The following is a 19,092-nucleotide window of genomic DNA, read 5'->3' as shown; positions in this document are numbered from 1 at the left end:
GTCTCATTTAGTCCAGTTTGTGCACAAACTGTACGTTTCTAAACAAATATTTACCTATATGGATGTCTTCATGGCTCACAAACAATGTAATGCGTACATAGTGCATTTCTAAGCAAAATTATTTAGATAAATCTGGATGATGAATCTCTTCATTGTACCTTTATCACTCCGTGTGCAATGCAAGGTGTTACAATCACTAAGGTCCACCTATAAAATATATGCCATTGGGTCAATGTTACCATTATCGATCTTGTGGGGAAAAAGCCACCACTGACCTTTAAAGTACATTCAGATACTGTATATTTCACAGTACAGCAGGTATCCATTAGTATATTACACTTCTTGGAACAGTTTCTTTCACATCATGAGTCCTCACATTTGTTACATGTAGTCCATGACTGCTAGATTTATTAGATAATTCCTGATACAGCAATTACACTGTAGAAACATGAAAACAAACGGTGCTACAATTAATTTCTAAGATTTTTGAGTCCCTTTTGGAAACCATAGCACAGAGCTACTATGACATTGTTTTGACTGAATTATCTTTAGCCACATGTGGCATAATGGATAAAAGCAATATTAACATATTGTAAGCATTTTGTCCAAAAACAGAAGGGGAGCAGTATGTTGCTGTGGGAGGACAATTTCTTTCACCATGTGAGAAGCAAACGATAGAATTTATACCAGAAAGCCTGGCACGATTCACCAATCGCTTTGCTTTTGTGAAACATGTTAGGATGAAGTTACAGGTAGTACTGGGTCTTCCATATTCCTAAGACAAGCAGATGGACATTAAAAATGCTGCAATAGCTGAGACTCCAATTACTCAACAAATAGTTGCAAGCTATGAGAGTAAATCTACCCCTTTACCTATCACAGTATTCATATTGTCTTAAAACACATAGACCAACCAAGTCTGGGGCTGACCAAAAGTTTCTCCTCCACTCTATTCCAGGGGCTAATTACTGTTTCACCTCTTCAACAATGCTAAAACCTGACCACCATGTGGGGACTGCTGTGCAAGGTCAACTTATCACACTGCTGCTTGCAGAATAGTGCATTACCAGCATTACTGTTGTGACATTACTGACAAGATGTGCCTAGCACAAATGCTCTGACTCCAGGTTTTACATAATTAACTAAGAGAGGCAAGAATGTGGCTGCTTAAATTGATTTCTGAACTTATTTAATAAATCATTATGGATCAATCGTTACTAACCTTATGGGAAAAAAAAAAAAAACATCCCCTTACTCTCAAAGCAAATTAATGGTATACTTCAATTCCCAGTTAAAAGTCTAGATCCATCCTCTCTCCCCTACAATCAAGAAAATGTGTTCCTGACATGAGCAGTACAGAAAAAATATTAACCAAACAAGGCTCAAAACAAATGTCAAATATTTTAAATAAATATAAAAATAACTAACATGCTTTGCACCTGAGGTGTGGGAGATGACCAGAGACCAATCACCCAGGAAAATAATTGTTACAATTCAAATTTAAAGCACCATGTTTAGTCAAGCCTGAAAGACAATTTCATAAACGTTAAGAAGAATGGTCGTGTTGACATTCAAAACTCTACAATCTTTATTGTGAGTGTAGAAATGACTTTTTGTTTCATTTCCTTAAACCACTTTCCATGAACCAATAGGAATATGTGAACCGCTTTAGGGTGGACTTCCCCTTTAAACACTTGAGCATGCTGGTGCAATGCACTGTGAACTTTTATTTTCAGATGTATTTCAAGCATCTGTACATAGGAACCCTTCCTTTTCGGAGAAAGATGTCTGGAGTCCTGATGTTTTCCTGATAACAACAAGATTTCTTTGATAAAATGTAAAAGTCATGAACTTAAAAAATATAACATACACACAAAGTCTCAGTGAGACTAAGGACAATATAATTTGAATGTGAAGGCAAGAAAAGAGAGGATGTAATATTTTGGTGGGATTTGCATGTTGTTCCACTGTAGCCTGGAGAATTTTTTCACACATCTGGCGCTTGTCTCTCATCAGCGTATGGCTATCAGCCCGACATCAATCAGTTTTTGAATCTTCTGGGCAATAACTGGATTCTTCAAGTGGCTGAGGATCAAATGGCAAAATACATTCAATTTTCTGCTCATCTGCACAAAAATGACTGCATGCAGAGAGAGAAATTGACACACAAGTTGGTAAACTTACTCGCTAAGTGCCTGAGGGTCTTTCTGCATTTGCTCAAGGATCATGCGCATTGCTGGGTCAGTCATAATCTGCTGCACCTCAGGATCGGCCATGGCCCTTTTCTTCACCTCCTCAGGACTGTCATTTCTCATGGCCTGACTGACCATACAGCGCTGCATGCCTTCTGTGGCTTCCTGAAGTCCCAAAATGTTAATGATTAAAAAAAAAAAGAAAATCTATCAAGACTTAATACACCATTTACACAAAATTTCAAAATGTCATGTTTTTTCCCCTAAGTTACTGGGTTTTGTGCTCAATATCTGGTCAGAGTTTGCCTCATTTTACCTCTAACAAAGCTACTGATACATAACTACCATGTCACAGTACTAAACAACTATTCTTTACATATGCGATCAAAAATTGTCACTACATTTAAGTTGAGCAGGGATAGCACAACTATCAAAAAGATGAAACTCAATCACAACACAATACAACTAATAAAAATCAAGTCATGCCTTATTGCTATACCTGTGATTAAACCAGAAACAGTTACGCCTCGTTTTGTATCAGGGAAATATAACATGGTAATATCAGTATCATGTACACTTTTCTGAAATTCTTTGTCACATATTTAAACTTTACAAGATACCAGTATGTCTTCCTTTTCTTTCTAGACTTTTCTGAACTCTGTAGAAGCCTATAAAATACCTTAGAGGAAGACTCAAGCTCCAGAGCCTTCTGGTATGCATCCATAGCTTTAGAATAATCTTTCATGGCCTCCAAAGCAGCGCCTTTGCGAGTGTAGCCTTTTACTGTGGAAATATATTATTAAAATGTTGCAAAATCAGAACAAGAATATAACATTAGCATATTTTACTTGCTTAAGTTAAAGGCAATAAAAAAAAAAAAACATTTACTACTTACTGAAGGTAGGCTCAAGTTTGATGCACTCTTCACAATCCTCACAAGAAAAAATTAAAAGGGATTTTATAAACATGCATTAAAATACAGGGACTTTTGTCAAGCTATAATCTCTACTGATTTATAAAAGTGCTGGCAAAAATTAACTACCTTAAGGGCAAGTTGAAACTCCAACAGCTTTGTGTAGCAGGCTGCTCTGTTACTGAACAATTTGGCATCATTGGGGTTTCTCTTGATGGCCTCGGTGTAATGTTTCATAGCTAAGGGATAGTCGCCTGTGGACAAGAAAAGGACTTCAGCTTCTTACAATTTTAAAAAAAGAAGAATCAAACCCAATCAATTAACAAGTGCTACAAATATTACGCATACACACCTTTCTGGAAGGCATCATTGCCCTTGTTTTTCTCTTCCAGGGCTAAGTCTGGGTTGATGTAGGCCAGCTTCTCCTGCTCCTTTAGTATCTTCTCAGCCTGTCAAAATAATTAGAATATTATCATCAACTGTCCACGCACCGATCTAATTCTGTTTAAAGGTCTGCATATACACAGAGCTGATATTAGGAATATCAAATGCACTGCACCTGTTGACACTTCTTCAAGACGTCAGGAGTACGATGTTCCGTTAAACTTTTGTTGAAATACTGAATTGCTTCTTTATATTTTTCCTGCTTGAAGTATGAGTTGCCAATCCTAGCCAAGGCCCTATAAAAAGCGTAGGGGAAGACAAATGAAGATTAACATGCTATTATAGCAGATGATCGGACATCAATGATTTTCTTAAACTAAAAGACGACAACTTCAGCAAAGAGAAACTGAATGGAGTGCGATTTATTTTTATTTATAAAAGAAATAAGACAAATTGCAGACATTTAAACACCTTTGTGAACTTGAAAAACATTCTTACGTAGAACAGACTTGTTGCCTGTTCACAAGGATCAGGGATGGATGTGCAGCATTGCGAGTAGAAAACACATTTCCACAGAATCATATAGCTTGTATATGGATAATTTCACCCATGACATTACTTTGCAGCATCAGCTCAGACACTGGATCATGGAAAGAAACTGTTACACCAGTTACATTTTTTTCTCCAGAAAAATGAAGTGATGTGCCTCATTTTGCTTATCTATCATCTATCACCTTCTTCCAAACTGAAACTCAACATGCATGTCAAACAGAGCCTTAACAATACCCACTATGAACATTTATTCCTGCAGTTTCGAAACTGAACTTGCTTCATAAAATGACGAGTTCTGACCAAATCATTGGAGCTAACAACTAAGCACACACAACAGGTGTCCTTCTTATGATATTGAATTTTTTCAACCTGTGTAGTTTTCAACACAGAAACAACTTTTCATGTTGATATTCCTACACACACACAGACACACACACACATCACAGAACCTATCAGACACACAGATCATTATGGCCTAACTTCACATCACTTCATCAAACTTGTCTGTTTCAAAGTGGAAAGCAGTAGAGCTACAACGCCACCTGGTGGGTCTTGTATACCACAGGAGGTGACCATTGTCAAATGCTTTTCAAGGTGCTCCAGAGGAAGAGCATCATTAGCTGTATGAATTTTCACCCAGATTAGAGGTATTTGCTCTGAATCCACAAAATGCAAAACCTGTCAGGGCAATTATGTAACCTTAAAGATCTCACTTTGCAATTTGTCGGTAGTCTTCACGGTTCTCTCTGCCAACGTCAATGGCCTTCTCACACAGCTCTCGGCACTTCTCAAAATCTCCCTTCTCAAAATACACAGCTGAAGGGAGAGCAAAAATTAAACAGGAGTACACATATAAAATACACAGTACACATCAGGTGAGCCAAGCTGTCATCAATAAAGGAGGACTGTTAGGCCTGTATTTCCATATTCAGGACTTATTTATGGTGTTCATCCCAGTGGTAGGGGACTCAAACATGTAACATTTGAAATTCTGAAAATACTGTTCTACAGTCACAACCAGGCTGATTTGGTCAGTCATTTTTCCATCCAAGAACCTTTCTGGGTGGATCAACCTAATTAGCACTTAAAATGTGGTGTATGAGGAATAATCTCTTTGGAGATTTTGTGGGTCAGTGAACTCAAATGTGTGAGTCTAAGTAATTTTGTTTCCCAGTATTTCATAATACATACCTGCTTGATTAGAAATGTAAGTCATGTTGGTGGGATCATGTTTGATTGCTTCTTCATAGTGTTTCAGTGCCATTTCAAAATCCTTTTTCTTATATGCAGCATTCCCAAGTTCTTTTTCCTTCAAAGCCTGTTAAGATTAAAATGTAAATGCTGGTTAAGTTTAACAAAAAAAGTACAATGACACATGAGAACAGGTAAAACAACTGAAAAAAGTAAATATAATGAACTGATTTACATTTCTCTTGTTTTCAGGAAGGTCTTCCTCTTTGGGAGGAGGTGGCTGAGTCTCTTTGGGCTTGGGAGGAGGAGGTGGAGTGGGCTCCTCCTCTTCTTCCATCTCAGATAAGTTCAGTCCCAGCAGCACAGAGAGTGTGGTCATCACTCTGGGATCCTGCAGCTTCCTATAAAACAGTCAAACAAATGTATTTATAAAATACTACAGTGTCTGGGGTTATTGCACATTTTCCAAACACATTTGAGATTTGTCACTCAACTTCATACATTCTATTTAGCTTTTGGGTCCCATCATTAGCAACAACAGAGGTGTTCTTTCAGAATATAAAATATATAGAATGGTGCTGCCTGGAGTGATGTGGCTTTCTGAAAATATAATGCAGTCATGTGCTCATACAATGCAGAAACATTCCTCATAACTTTAAGCACATTCTGTGTAGTTAGCAAACTAAAATTAGATACCTCTGACTCTCAGACCTTAATCTTGTCGCTATTTATTCCAGCCTCAAGATATTCTTATCAGAAAATGATTTTTAACAATGCACATACGTGCCAAGCTCCGATGGTTTGTTCCTGAGCTGCTCCAGCAGTTCCCTGTAGCTGGGATCTGACAAGAGTTCACGTGTCCGAGGATCACTCTCCAACTTCTGAAGCAAGTTGGGCATGGCAAAAGGGTTCATCATTGTTTTCTCTGGTTAAACAGAAATTGATGTTTATTAGTTTCACAAAGAAGCTCTCAAAATGCCCACCCACCCTGTACTGGTGCAGGATTCAACAGCATAGAGACTGTAACCGGTACTACTGTCTGAATGATTCACAGCACTCAAAACCCAAGTGGACTGCCTACTCGTCTTCTGAAAACTTGAACACAGTGTGATTTTGCTTTGATCCTATCAGCAGTCATCACTGAATCCTCTACCCACGTACCTGCAAGCCGAGCCTCAATGTTCTGTAAACCCTCCTTCAGCTGTTGATTGTTTGGCTCTTGCCGGAGTCCCTCCTGGTAAGTTGCTTTAGCGTCCTCAAATCGGCCAAGGAATTCCAATGCTGCTGCTTTACGGGAGTAACCCTGGTTGATCAAAATTGAAAAAACTGTAAACTGCAGTTTGAGGTTTAAATACAACATGCCTCGTCTACTGGATAAAAACACAATCTCACCTTGCCCCAGTCAGGCTTAATCTTGATGGTCTGACAGGCATCCTGGAGAGCATTTTCATAGTTGCCTTTCTTGGCATAGGCAGCTGAGCGGTTACTGAACAAGACATGGTTTGTGGGGTCGAGAGCCAAGGCTTCAGTGTAGCAACGTACCGCCTCGTCAATGTTTCCTGCACTTAGAGCCTTGTTGCCCTGGTCTTTCAATGCTGAAACCTATGCACCAGAAATATACAGTCAACAGAAAAACGTTCAATACTACAGCTCTACATTATCTGTCGCTCCAATACATGCTCAAACACACAAGCCGCAATATAAGACAGTCTACAGAGAAGACATCTGTGGCAGCTGCCACATGCAGAACTGAAATAGGAAATTGACATCCACTCAGCTGTTCATGTCAGACAGGTGTTAGAGAAGGAAGTAAAGGATGACAAAAAGGAGAGTATGCAGACTGTTTTCCAGCACCAGTGTCACTTGTTAAGTGTGATGTAGATTGAATAGTTATCATGCTGGGGTGCTATAGTAAGTGACAGAATCAGTTGAACATTGAGCAAAAAGATGCATCAGTGTGTTCTAAAAAAACTGACCCCCCATCTCTACCAGCTGCTTTTGATGATTGTGTGTTTGTGCTGATTGGAGTGATGTGGCTTTCCCTCCATAGTTAACAATCCTAATCCACTCTGAACACTTAAAGATTTGAAAACATACAAGGGAAATTTTTGAGTAAATGCTATTGTTTGACTAGTATTAGTAAAAAAAATAAAACTGTTAAAAGCTTATAACGTTTCTTGTACAAGTGCTGTATATTTCACAAGTCTTAGCTTAATAACTTCGAGACTATAAATCACTAAATTAAGTCACAATTAGTCTGATCCAAGCTGCTTATTTGGAAAACCAGGGCTGTATTCAAAAACATTATGAGAATATAATATAACAATATGTCGTTTAAAAATTCCAGCAAAGAGTGATTCAGAGAAGTTCTCAGATCAACTCAAAGGTTGGACAAGAACGTATCTCTCATTAAGGTGTGGTTTTTGATTGTTTATTTTTAGACATAGGCACTGATGTATTATGAAACCTAAGCACACTCCTAGAAACATACACACAATCAACAGCTTCAGCCAGAAGTGAAATTCGAGCATGTGAGGTGTAGTTATAAGACTATTGCACTATATATTGATGAGAACATGCTGGTCATGGAGACATGGTGGGTGTGTATAAAGTTCAAGCTGATCAGATTCAGTGAAATCCTATATGTGACCACGTTAAACGCGTTATAACTTTAAGATAACCACTGTCATAACGAGGCAAAAGTATATAACAACAGGCAGACCCAACACTGTTATTCTACTTGTTTGTTTTAGTAAACAACATTAAAACACAGAATTCCCCTCAGCAGCTGAATAATCCTAACAGGCTGTGCCCTCTTTTGACCTGAAAGGAGTAAGTTTAGGGCTAGTGGAGTTTCCAGAGAAGTTACAATGAGTGACTAACACAGGCATGACAATAATATCAGAAACATATGACCTAGCAGAGGTATTTATCACGGGTGAACCGCCTAAAGCACAGGGACTGCAGCAGACTGTCGGAAGCTGGAAATGACTGTAGCCATGACAGCGGCGCCGCGTGCATCTAGAAGGATCCTCGGTCAGAGAGCAGCTCGTGAGGACTCCCGCACCATGTGCCACACTGCCCGCACATTTTATTAAACTGCTGTAATTACTGCCTAATTCACGGTCAGTCGTCTTATTCACGAAAGCGTTCGGGCTGGGAGCTAATGTTAGCCGCTAACTCCGAAGTTACTTGTTAGGGGTGTTTGAGCCGTAATTTGGTAAAGCTTAGCGAAAAGCTTTGTCGTGTGGGTGCAGAGGGGAGAGCTACAGTGCGCAGTCAACCCGTACCGTGTCATTTCATTGATAAAGCTGCTGTGAAATGTCAAAACGTAACGTTACACGTTAGCTCAACCGCTCGCTAACTTCACCCTGTCGTGTAGCATTACAATCACAAATTAACCTTAGCCTCGACCGCTGACCAAACAGTTAACCCAGGCTAATGTGCATGTTTATATAACCACCTACGCTGCTAACTACTGCCGGGAAAACGCCGTGTGTGAGAAACATGAAAAAGCCCGAGACCATATCAAGCAAGCGTTACAACACATCGAACCGAGGCTACGGCAACAAGCTAACGTTAGCTAGCTGTCTGATTAACAGTGAAGTGCCCATGAAGAGAGGTGGCTTATTACACTGGCATTGACCTCCAAGCTGTAACTGACAACACTATCAAAGCAACGCGTCAATATTTCTTAGACGTGTAGCGTTAAATATGTCGATTATAAAGAGAGTTGCAGAACACTCACTTTCTCCATGGTGCAAGCATGAGGTTCCTTCCAGAAACTACTGCGGACTAGCGCCTCCTCTCCGACACGCAGGTTGCCAGCTACAGTTCTAGAAAATCCGTAATCAGCGTTCAGACTTACCCGTGAGGGTTTTTCGTGGGATAATTTATAGCTTGATAACTGAATCTTCCAGAAAATGAAGGAAAACCCAAGGACCTTTTACACAGGGTGTGGGAGCTGGGGAACTGGCTGACTGCTAACGCGTTAGTTGGAGACAGATGAGTTATCCTGGTCCGTAGCTCAACATCTTAATGTCAAACTATCTTATTGAGGTCAGTCAAGTCTTCAGTGTTGCAAGAGTTATGGTGACTGAGGCTTAATACATTCATGAGTAAAACCGATAAAATCTCAGAGCTGTTAAGCCAAAGCCACACGACAATATATGCGGACATTTGCAAATGAATACATCATTTATAATGTGAATTCAGGCAGCATAGGTCAGCACCTCCCTTGGAAAAAACAACTAGGGAGCAGATAAGTTTCATCCCACCACCAGTTTTGATTATTTCATTTTGTTTCTTTTTATCAGACAAACAGTATAAAAGATGTTGCTTTTACCTTGTCATGCTTCCTCAGAATATACATCTCCTAGACTATTTGTCTGATAAAAAGAAACAAATAATCAAAATAGAAGACAAAATGAATGTGCTTGATCTGCCAGTTTTGAGTTCTACCAAACTAAATCTTACCCTACTTATTAAAAACTACAGAATGCTACATGAACAGTTTTATTTGTGAAGATGCCAAACAAACCCCATAAAATGTCATATTTCTGATTTCAGGACATAAATTGTACTACTGCGATCAGGATTCAGTCACTTCATTATGGAGTCCAGAGCAGAGGTGAAAAAGGTTCAGAGGACGACACTGAGAAGCTGAAAGTGCTTCTTCTTTCCTCTTTTCCTTTGGGCTGCTCCCTTCAGGGGTCGCCACAGCCAATCATCTGCCTCCATTTAACCCTATCCTCTGTATCCTCCTCACCCACACCAACTATCCTCATGTCCTCCTTCACTACATCCAAGAACCTCCTCTTTGGTCTTCCTCTAGGCCTGCTTCCTGGCAGCTCTAACCTCAGCGTCCTTTTACCAATGTAAAGTTTTGCTTTTTCATCTGCAGTGAAGTTCAGTAAACAAAGCAATGTTTGTTGATCCATAGTTTTTTGTTTTGAGCCAGTGTAGGCCATTCGTACTGCTGTTGCCATGGATTCACAGACCTAGGAAACATGATTGTGTGATCGTGTCACAATCAAAGATTAGCCTCTCAGCAAGGACGCCACACAAACCCACAAAACAAAAGGCCGAGCTGGTAGTTCTGTACTCTTGCCCTTGGCTTTCCTTATAGACACATCAAGACAGACTCATCTATATCCACTTAAGTTTATCCCAGGAGAGAGGTAAATATTTTGTATTGCAGCTACACCTGAAGCTTGTAACATTTGACTGTGTTCTTAACGGATTTTACTACATGCCAGTTTTTTAATAAGGATTTGCAAGTGTGGGGTTGCTTTTAGGGATGAGTGACAGGGACTTGGGAACTTGATTGTGAAATCTCATAAGGAAGAAGGTAATGGTTTTCTCTCATTAATCTATCTCTTTCTATATTCTCCACTTTAAGAGCTTAGGAGAACTTATTATATTTTTCAGTCTCTTTTTTTCTGTCCTTGTAAAAGTCACATTTGAATAAGTGCTAATAGTGTGTTATTATTCTAGCATTTTCCCTCACACACAACTCCCACCTATTGTATTAAGATAGCAATTACACCTTTTATCAGACCCATGTTGTTTTCCACAGTCAAGTTTATGCCTCTTCCTCTTTTACAGTCATAAAGAGATGGCAACACTGCAGCTGTTGTAATATTGACAGCATTTTTCCATGTGCAGAATGAAACTCAGCATACCAAATCTTTAGGCAAATCACTCAGAGCCAGCACATTATGCTGTGAGACACACTCCTCAGACACATGATTCACATGCAGTAAAATGTGATTTCTGACAGTTCAGGTAAACTGTAAAGTTTTGTTATTCACAAGTAAGAAGAAAACGTGGTCACTGGTTATACATATTGAGTCTGTGTCTCATATGTTGAACGTACCACAAACAATTTCTGTGAGTCCCAAAAAGTCTGTCCTTATTTTTTTAGGCATAAACTTTTGATCTTCGACTTTACTGCGGGAACGTGAAGGCAACATCCGTTACCGCCGAGGTTTTGGCGCGCGTCTTTTTCCGAGGTGCTCAGCTGGACTTTTTTTGTTGGTTTGTGGTAGGTTTTGCTAACTTTCGCAAAGATATATGTACTAGTAACCAACTTACAGTAGTCACAGAACACAAATTGGTTCAGCAGCATATTACAGCTGTAACGACATGGTCGCCTCTATCCTGTCCTCTGTGCTGTAGCTAATGTTAGCTAGCGAGCTAACTTCGATTAGGTGCTTAAAACATATGAAAACACCAAAGCTGAGTTATGTGTACACAGGTGTAACTGGGCAAGTCTTTCCTAAAGAGTTAACCTTTCATTTCAACACTAGCCACGAAATGAGTTGTAAGAGCTTGTAATGTGGTTAATCTCTCCATGTAGCTAACACAAAGTGCTAAACTGGATGAACAATGAGGAGGCTGGAGCCCCAGGCAGCCAGGCCAGCTGCAGGTTGGTGACAGTATTATCATCCATTTGGTGTACTGGTGTGTTGTTTAGATTTCTGCCAGTTACAGAGGGGAAATAAACAGTCTGACAGGTTGGTGCACAGACAATAACCTCACACTGAATATAAAAAAGTCTAAAGACTTCAGGGGACACTGTAAGACTCAGACTGCTCTTACCATCTGAGGGGAGGAAGTAGAGGGAGTGTCCAGTTTTAAATTCCTCAGGACGTACATCACAGAGGACCTCACATGGACCATGAGCTCCACTGCCCTGGGAAAACAGGCTCAACAGCAGCTCTGTTTCTTGCAGATGATGAAGAAGGACAATCTGTCTGCTAAGAGCCTTTTATCACTGCTGCATAGAGAGCGCGTTGGCAGACTGCATAACAGCTTGGTATGTTAACTATACAGAGGCAGATCGGAAGAGTCCAAAGAGTCATAAACACATAAAACAATAACTTGACTCACACTGCCCTGTTTGAATGACATCTTCAGGACCACCACCATCCTAAAAAATGTTACACACCCCTGTCACCATCTTTGTCTCTGCTACCTTCTGGAAGCTGCTTCAGAGCAATAAAAGTGCAAACCTCCAGACTTAAGAACAGTTTTTTTTCCCCCCAGAGCCATCACTGTACTGAACTCTCACAATTTTGTTCTCTCCCTTTGTGGTAATAATAGGACTATATTGTGATAATTACACAATAACATTGTGGACATCATGTGCAATTCTTGTCTTAAATTATACAGTGTATTTATTCTTTTTAATTCAAGTTAAAGTGTGAATTTGTATTAGCCTATTTTACAAATGGATATTTTTAATATGAGGATTATTTCTCATTGAGAATGCATATCAAATTTCGTTGTACTTGTGCAATGACAATAAAGTTTAAATTTAATAATTTTATATAAAGTTTAAGATTAAAGACTAAAATCTGTTTGGTCTGTAAAATATGTAGTATAGCTCATATATGTGTGTGTGGGTGTCTATAGTGGTTCCTATTTGCAGAACCACATCCAAAGGTAAACATAGATCAAGTTTATGACATAATGTTGGTAAATCTTCAGTATATGTTCAGTGTGTTTCCTGTTTCCACCAGGCTGCCTCTCTGTCCCACTATTTAACCAGAAGAAAAGAAACAGAGTCCCTCTGACATCTGCTCCCTCTGAGAATGAATTCTTTTCCCACAGTGAATACATGACAAGCAGCGGCTCAGCGACACCTCACAGTACACCAGGTGAAGCACTCACTTAGGCTCTATAAGCTGCTACTGTTTTTTCGACACTAGGTGGCAGAACACCCAAAGAAAAATACACATGCATTTAAATAAATTACTTTCAACAATGCTACTGTGGGTTTGAGATGTTTTTATTCCAAGACTGTTCTAAATAACTTTCACTAGTGTAGCATTTAAATAAACTCAACTTCAATACTGTTTCATGTTTAATTGTTCAAAACAAAATCTTCTGCTGAATCACAGAACTGAGATAATTTTACATTGAACAAAGGACAACATTAGAAATTGTTTCACCATGAATTAGGATAGCTATTCACTGCTTAGACAGTGAAGGTTGCTGTAACATTTTCCATTGCAAATGTATCTTTATTCAGGTACCTATGGATGTTTCCAGGCCTCTGGCTCATTTTCTAGTAACCCGCAAAACCACCAGTGGAACAGACAAGGTATTCGACAAGAAACTCAGCCTCAGCAGTATGGCGGCACAAGACCTGCTCCTGGACCTGCCCCTAGGATGACGACCTACACACCCATGCCACATCCATACAAAGCTGGAAGCACAGGGTTCTGTATACTTTGACTTCTATTATAATGGTAGTCTGTTGTTTGACACACCTGTTACACTTAAAAAGGGAAACAGCTGAAAACCTTGAAGTGGCAAAGTCCAAAAGCTGTCTAAATTTGATTGTTTTTATATTTTGGTATTTCCCTGTCTTAAAGCGGTAGCAGTACACAAAACATGGACACCACTGAGTCATAAGTTTCAAATATCATCTCAAAAGCTTTCTGGTGTTAGTTTTTAATTTTACATATGTGAAACGTGAAAACAGGAACTTTTTTCTCATTTCAGTTCTAAGGTGGGACAGCCCAGCAACCCAGTCAGACAACATGATCCCAGACAGAACAAGTGTCAAACTCCTCACAGCACTGGAAGTGCTCAAAGCAAGCCCACACCTCATACTGGGTTCTCTCAGATCGGTCAGCAGGCATCTTACAGACCCACCAATCCCACACATCTGTATTCACAGCAGTCTAGACCATTGCCTCCTCCTCTCCCAGCTCCCAGTAGGAGCTCTGTTCCTGCAATAAAACCACAAGACACCTCCTGGAATTTCACTAACAGCTTTGGGCCACAGAGATCCACCTTCGAAGGAAAAAGGAACTTAAGTCAATCTCAAACTCCACAAACAGTCAAAACTCAGGTTGAGATCATATTTATAAATATATAGTATATAAAATCTACATTTATATACAGAGATTTAAAAAATTCCCATCAGTGTTTCATAGTATTGTTGGTAAGGAGTAATCATTAATACTTGTACTCAGCAGGAAACATTTCCAGTAAAACCAGCTATTGAGAACTCATTGAGGATTCTGACTGCAGTTATTGATGGCATGAGACACTGGAGCCAGTTTAAAGACAAAGTCTCATACTTATTTGAGATATTTGGTGAGTTGATTAGGAACTGTCTTTGTTATATAGTCCATCACTTTCAAAGAATATTCATCTGACAGGCCGTACAATTCTTCCAGCTACTCTAGACTCTGCAGTCACACTGGGTCGTCACGGAGCCAAGAACTTTCTCATGAGAAACGGAAAAACGGTTGTGCAGTGTGTCTTCTATGAAAATGTGAGGAAAAGAAATGTTTCCTTTTAAGAAGAGAATTCCAATCAATGTATTCTGAGTTTATTAAAGCCAATGACTGTCTTACTCTGACTCTGCTCAAAAGTTATAGCTTTTCATTAAATATTATGTATTATTTGTTCAGTATGCTGATGATAGATAGATAGATAGATAGATAGATAGATGATAGGTAGATAGATAGATAGATAGATAGATGATAGATAGATAGATAGATAGATAGATAGATAGATAGATAGATAGATAGATAGATAGATTTTGAATTTACAAGCTTTTTACATCTATCTAATCAAACTCAAAAACCTGGAGTAATTACTACATAGTGGCATTGCAGAAAACGTAAAATATTGCCAAAAACAAAAAATGACACAGGAATCATCTAAACTGAAGTTCATCTTCATATGTCTCCTCTCCAACAGGAACAGAAACTGCCCCGTCTCATTCGTGGTCAACTGCATCGCTGTGTGGGTAACTATGATCGCAGTAGGGATGTCCTGATGTGTGTGTCCATCAGGCCTGGCCTGCCCTCAGAGCTGCAGAATGCCCAGGAAGCTGTCAAAGCCTGTGATGCAGAAATGAGGGCGCTGGTCAAATCACTCAATGAAGTTTGAGTAGGTATCTTCAGCAGTATATGACTGACAGGATAAAAGTATACCTGTATTTGATGAGAGCGCAAACATGAGAACGAGGCTTAGAGTTCTATACTCACAGATAACTTGTTTTTGACCAGTAAAAAAGGCACTGTTGCCATGAGGTTATTGTATTGTAAAAAATCTACTTGTTCTTGTTGAATTCACTTACACATTCAGGTGTAAATGGTTTTGTATTTATTTGAAAGAAAGAAATATGTTGTTTCGTTTAACCAAACCGAAAGTAAAGCCTCTTTTTGCAATTTCTGAAATATTTTTTATTACAAAGGAAGTTCACAGGACAGCAAACACTGTTTAAGGGTTAAATCTCAAAATATATCTTTAAAAAATGGAGCAATTAGGAATAATGTGATATCAAGTACAGTTAGTTTATTTACAGTCAAACATCACAATGGAAAAAACAATAATTCTACTCTACCAAAACAGTTTCACCAGTGCTGAGACTTTACACACAATGGTTCAACAAATACAGGGAATAAGTCCAGTGCAGTCACGCCAGTCATTCCCCACAGTCAAGCACAGTATGAGGTCCAGTACAATACTAACATTTGTCTCCTGACCTTCTTTCAAAGATGGCAACATAATCACAGTAATGTCAGAATATGTTATCTAGGAACCAAAATGTTGGAAATACTTAAAGTTGAATCCATTAGTAGACTCCAACTCATTATTAAACACTAATACGCACATAAACACCCACTAGAAAAGGGAGCCGAGCTTGATGAAATTGGCAGTGTACAGGGAGACGTGGAGACGTAGACACTTTGTCCTTGGAACATGACAGGAATGGTGCCAGCGCTTAAAAGGAGTAGTGGTTTGACAAAAACACACCAACACATGAGCTTAATTCAGGAGCTAATTATTTTAAGCCACGTTTTACACATAATGTGAATAATGTGTCAGCTCAGTACAGATAACAAAAGGCGAAGTTCAATTTGTACAGCTCCTGCCACTACCACTCAAAGTCTAAATCTCATAAGACAAGAATGCCAGGAATTAATCTATTAGCTGGATGTCACAACCTTTTAATACAGTGAATCAAGTGAGTTAGCTCTTCTAGATAATTTGCAATAATGTTTCAGGGAATAATTGAACACATGTACATTGCTTTCCTTTTTTTGGTCTCCCTGCAATTACCTCCAAGGAGTAGAAGCCATCATCTTTATTTCCTCCAGAACATTTTCTCAAGTTAATGAGATCGAGCTGCATCAAGTACAGGAGACATACTTTACCACCAAAAGGAAAAACTATATTAGGAAAAATACACAGTTTTTCAGCAGAAAAAGATGATAACCTGATAATTATATTAAACACTTGTCTTGGTTGTGTTAAAAGGCACAAGTTGGTCAGATCATATTTAAATTCTAGATCAACAAAGCCATTAACAAAGCCCATCTTAACATGCCTTTTTAACAAAATTCCTACAACCCCTGCCTTCTGCAATCAATTTTTTCCTGAATTACAGTGTTTTAGTACCATGTGTCGTAGACAGAAAAAAAATTTACAAGCAAGTTACATTTTACAAACAATTTTGGGGAAAAGGTAAAAAAAAAACAAATGTAGTTCCCAACATCAAAATTTTTTCAGCAACACTGCTCTGGACCACTACATATTACTTTAAGTCACTTCATTATGCACCTCATTATGGGAAGAGATTTCCATTTATCATCTTGGGAGGGTTGATGGTGTGTTTATTGGCCTTTTCTTTGAGACAGGTACTAAGAGCCATGCCATCTTCTCAACACCCACTGGTTCACTGCCTGGCCACAAGATCGTGAGACAAAAAAAATGTCTGAAGAGCAAAAATCCTTCAAAGCGCCAGTTGTCTTTTTAATGTGTCATTTTCAGCTTTATTAATTCCAAACCATATGTACAGTCTAAACGCCTCAGCACAATAAATTGTTACTAGATGCAGCTCCTTGAGATGCACTTTGATCGCTTAGAGTTCTCTGAGTCTAAAATTGTTCAAAACCTCTTACTGAAACATCATTTGATCAGTCGACTCATACGGCCACATAATCGCATGCTTCCACTGTCTGTGCAGACAACTTCCAGTCTGTTTTGGAATGTTACACATTGTATGTTGACTTGTGTCCACAAAAGAAAGTAAGACTAAAATAATTTAAAAAATTAGGAAGTACTTAAGTTTGTAGTCATTTTCTGAAATCGTGAAATCAGTTGATCAGTCCTTGCATCATCTCCAGGGCTGACTCGAAGACAACAGGTCAAACTGTAAAAAGCTCATGATAGATTTGAAGGTAACAATTAGAACCACGTAGATTTATTATAACATAAATTATTCCACTTAAATGAAACAAATTCAAATTAATTACATAACATACGGGAAGACAGTGTTTGTTGTTGAGTGTCAGCTTCAGTTCTCACTGAGTGGGGCTTCCCAAACAGCATCGCCTTTAAAAATGGGATGCAGGTCTCTTCATGACATCAAGCCGAGGTTAGAAAGAATGGTCGAGGGTAAAAACAAGACTATTTCAGTGCACTATAACAGTGTGGGCAAAGGGGTGGGGGACAGCTGCTCCTTCGGTGCATATTTGGCAAAAAAGGGCAAGAAGACGGTGAGCATGACGCCAACAATAGCCAGCATGTAGCCCCAGCCGATCTGGCACTCGCCGGCATAGTAGATGTCAGAGTCACCGCAGAAGGACCTGACCAATGAGGAGTTTAGGCCAAAGGGGTAGACCAGTAGTCCGGCAGCCATGATGAACACTGCAGAGAAGATGAAAGTTGGAAAATGTGATTAAAAAACACAAGACGAAATGATGCTGAAACATCCTGTTTGACATCCTAATGGCCAGACATGTGTACTGTACTGATGTGCCAACTGAGAGCCACTTGGTGGCAGTAGAGGTTTAGCAGAAAACCAAATAGTCTGACTCAAAGTCATGTGTAATTTAGATCCTTCCTCAGTGCTGGAGTACCTCAATTTGCATTGAGACTTTTGATTTATTGCCTTGTGTTACATGTATAAACCTAAATCATGAAGTTGATAGTTTTATAAGTCCAACAGCTGCAGATCAGAGCTTGAAATTTATTGAATAACAAAAGCACTCATGACCTGTAATTACAACAAAAATAATTCATCCTTGCACTCGTCATTTCAAAACCGCAGGGGGTCAAAAAAAGGAGCTTGTTCTGCACTTCCACAGTGATCAGATTTCTTAGACACCATGCTCAGTGCCCATGCAACTCATTTTACAAATTGAGTCAAGTCACCCAGCCCACGTTGCCAAACAGTTATCGACTGTGCTACAGCCTATCGGTGCTGCTGTTAGTCATTCTGAGCGCCAGCTGGATTTCTATTACAATGCCAAGTGTCAGAGTTGTTTTAGCTTTGGAGAACCTGGGTTTCTGGGAAAACTTGAAGTTTTTATAGTGCGACCCTCTTTTAAAAAACACAACAAACATATCTTTTATTACGCTGTATTGACTTCAGGAGATGTTAGATTTCCTGCTTTCAAGGACATGTGCTTCATTGTCAGCAGGACATTGTGCACATATGAGAGTTACAATGCAATTGCTGTATGGGTATTGGATCGATGGCTGTGTGGGCAATGAAGGATTGACTTAGTTGAGCTTTCACTGATGTTCCAGTTGGAGACTGTGGGGACGACTGTTAGCTAGAGGAAAGCAAAATGGTGGCAAAGAACCAGAGAATTCTGTGTGAATAGGTCAAGGAGAGGTATCTCTTGAGAGTGGTTTGTCTAGCTGCCCACAGTGTCTCTCTGTGCAGTTCATTAAGTCTGGTCTTCATCTCAGCCTTGTATATCCATCCCTGTAACCACACCTCCCAGCTCTCAAAGCGGCCCCATGTTTTATCTGCACAGGCCCAGCACCTCAAAGCCCACTGCCTAATGACACTTTAATGACCTTCTTTATCAAACT

General features: G+C 39.3%; 3 protein-coding genes across 3 annotated transcripts in view; 1 reads left to right on the top strand and 2 right to left on the bottom strand.

Moving 5' to 3' along the window:
* Positions 1-1,564: 1,564 nt before the first annotated feature.
* On the bottom strand, positions 1,565-9,126 carry stip1 (stress-induced phosphoprotein 1). The gene is made up of 14 exons (XM_026328964.1): positions 8,981-9,126; positions 6,625-6,834; positions 6,394-6,535; positions 6,016-6,157; positions 5,468-5,633; positions 5,233-5,359; positions 4,755-4,857; positions 3,665-3,785; positions 3,458-3,554; positions 3,235-3,359; positions 3,088-3,124; positions 2,872-2,975; positions 2,185-2,357; positions 1,565-2,085 (listed from the first exon to the last, which is right to left on the bottom strand). The coding sequence occupies exons 1-14, from the start codon at positions 8,987-8,989 to the stop codon at positions 2,013-2,015; spliced, it is 1,629 nt and encodes a 542-aa protein (XP_026184749.1). The 5' UTR covers positions 8,990-9,126; the 3' UTR covers positions 1,565-2,012.
* Positions 9,127-11,622: 2,496 nt separating this feature from the next.
* spata22 (spermatogenesis associated 22) lies at positions 11,623-15,150 on the top strand. Its single transcript, XM_026329028.1, has 7 exons — positions 11,623-11,662; positions 12,759-12,896; positions 13,271-13,460; positions 13,747-14,098; positions 14,226-14,346; positions 14,430-14,527; positions 14,959-15,150. The coding sequence occupies exons 1-7, from the start codon at positions 11,623-11,625 to the stop codon at positions 15,148-15,150; spliced, it is 1,131 nt and encodes a 376-aa protein (XP_026184813.1).
* A 345-nt stretch (positions 15,151-15,495) lies between these two features.
* lhfpl7 (LHFPL tetraspan subfamily member 7) overlaps positions 15,496-19,092 on the bottom strand; it is an 88,657-nt gene continuing 85,060 nt past the window's right edge. The window contains exon 4 of the mRNA XM_026327552.1: positions 15,496-17,916. Within this exon, the coding sequence (XP_026183337.1) occupies positions 17,690-17,916 (227 nt within the window). The 3' untranslated portion in view covers positions 15,496-17,689. The remainder of the gene's footprint in view (positions 17,917-19,092) is intronic.

This window comes from Mastacembelus armatus, chromosome 14, assembly GCF_900324485.2.
Source record: "Mastacembelus armatus chromosome 14, fMasArm1.2, whole genome shotgun sequence".
In the NCBI taxonomy this organism is placed as follows: domain Eukaryota; kingdom Metazoa; phylum Chordata; class Actinopteri; order Synbranchiformes; family Mastacembelidae; genus Mastacembelus; species Mastacembelus armatus.
This window is presented reverse-complemented; position numbering and strand designations above follow the sequence as displayed.

Bases quoted from the DNA above. Each gene is read 5' to 3' on its own strand.
- spata22 (XM_026329028.1), top strand. From the start codon at position 11,623: ATGAGGAGGCTGGAGCCCCAGGCAGCCAGGCCAGCTGCAG. The intron at 13,461-13,746 runs GTTCTGTATACT...TTCTCATTTCAG, and splicing joins TACAAAGCTGGAAGCACAGG to TTCTAAGGTGGGACAGCCCA. The intron at 14,528-14,958 runs GTGAGGAAAAGA...CCTCTCCAACAG, and splicing joins AGTGTGTCTTCTATGAAAAT to GAACAGAAACTGCCCCGTCT.
- stip1 (XM_026328964.1), bottom strand. The intron at 3,555-3,664 runs GTGCAGTGCATT...TTATTTTGACAG, and splicing joins TCTTGAAGAAGTGTCAACAG to GCTGAGAAGATACTAAAGGA. The intron at 3,125-3,234 runs GTAGTTAATTTT...TTTTCTTGTGAG, and splicing joins AGTTTCAACTTGCCCTTAAG to GATTGTGAAGAGTGCATCAA.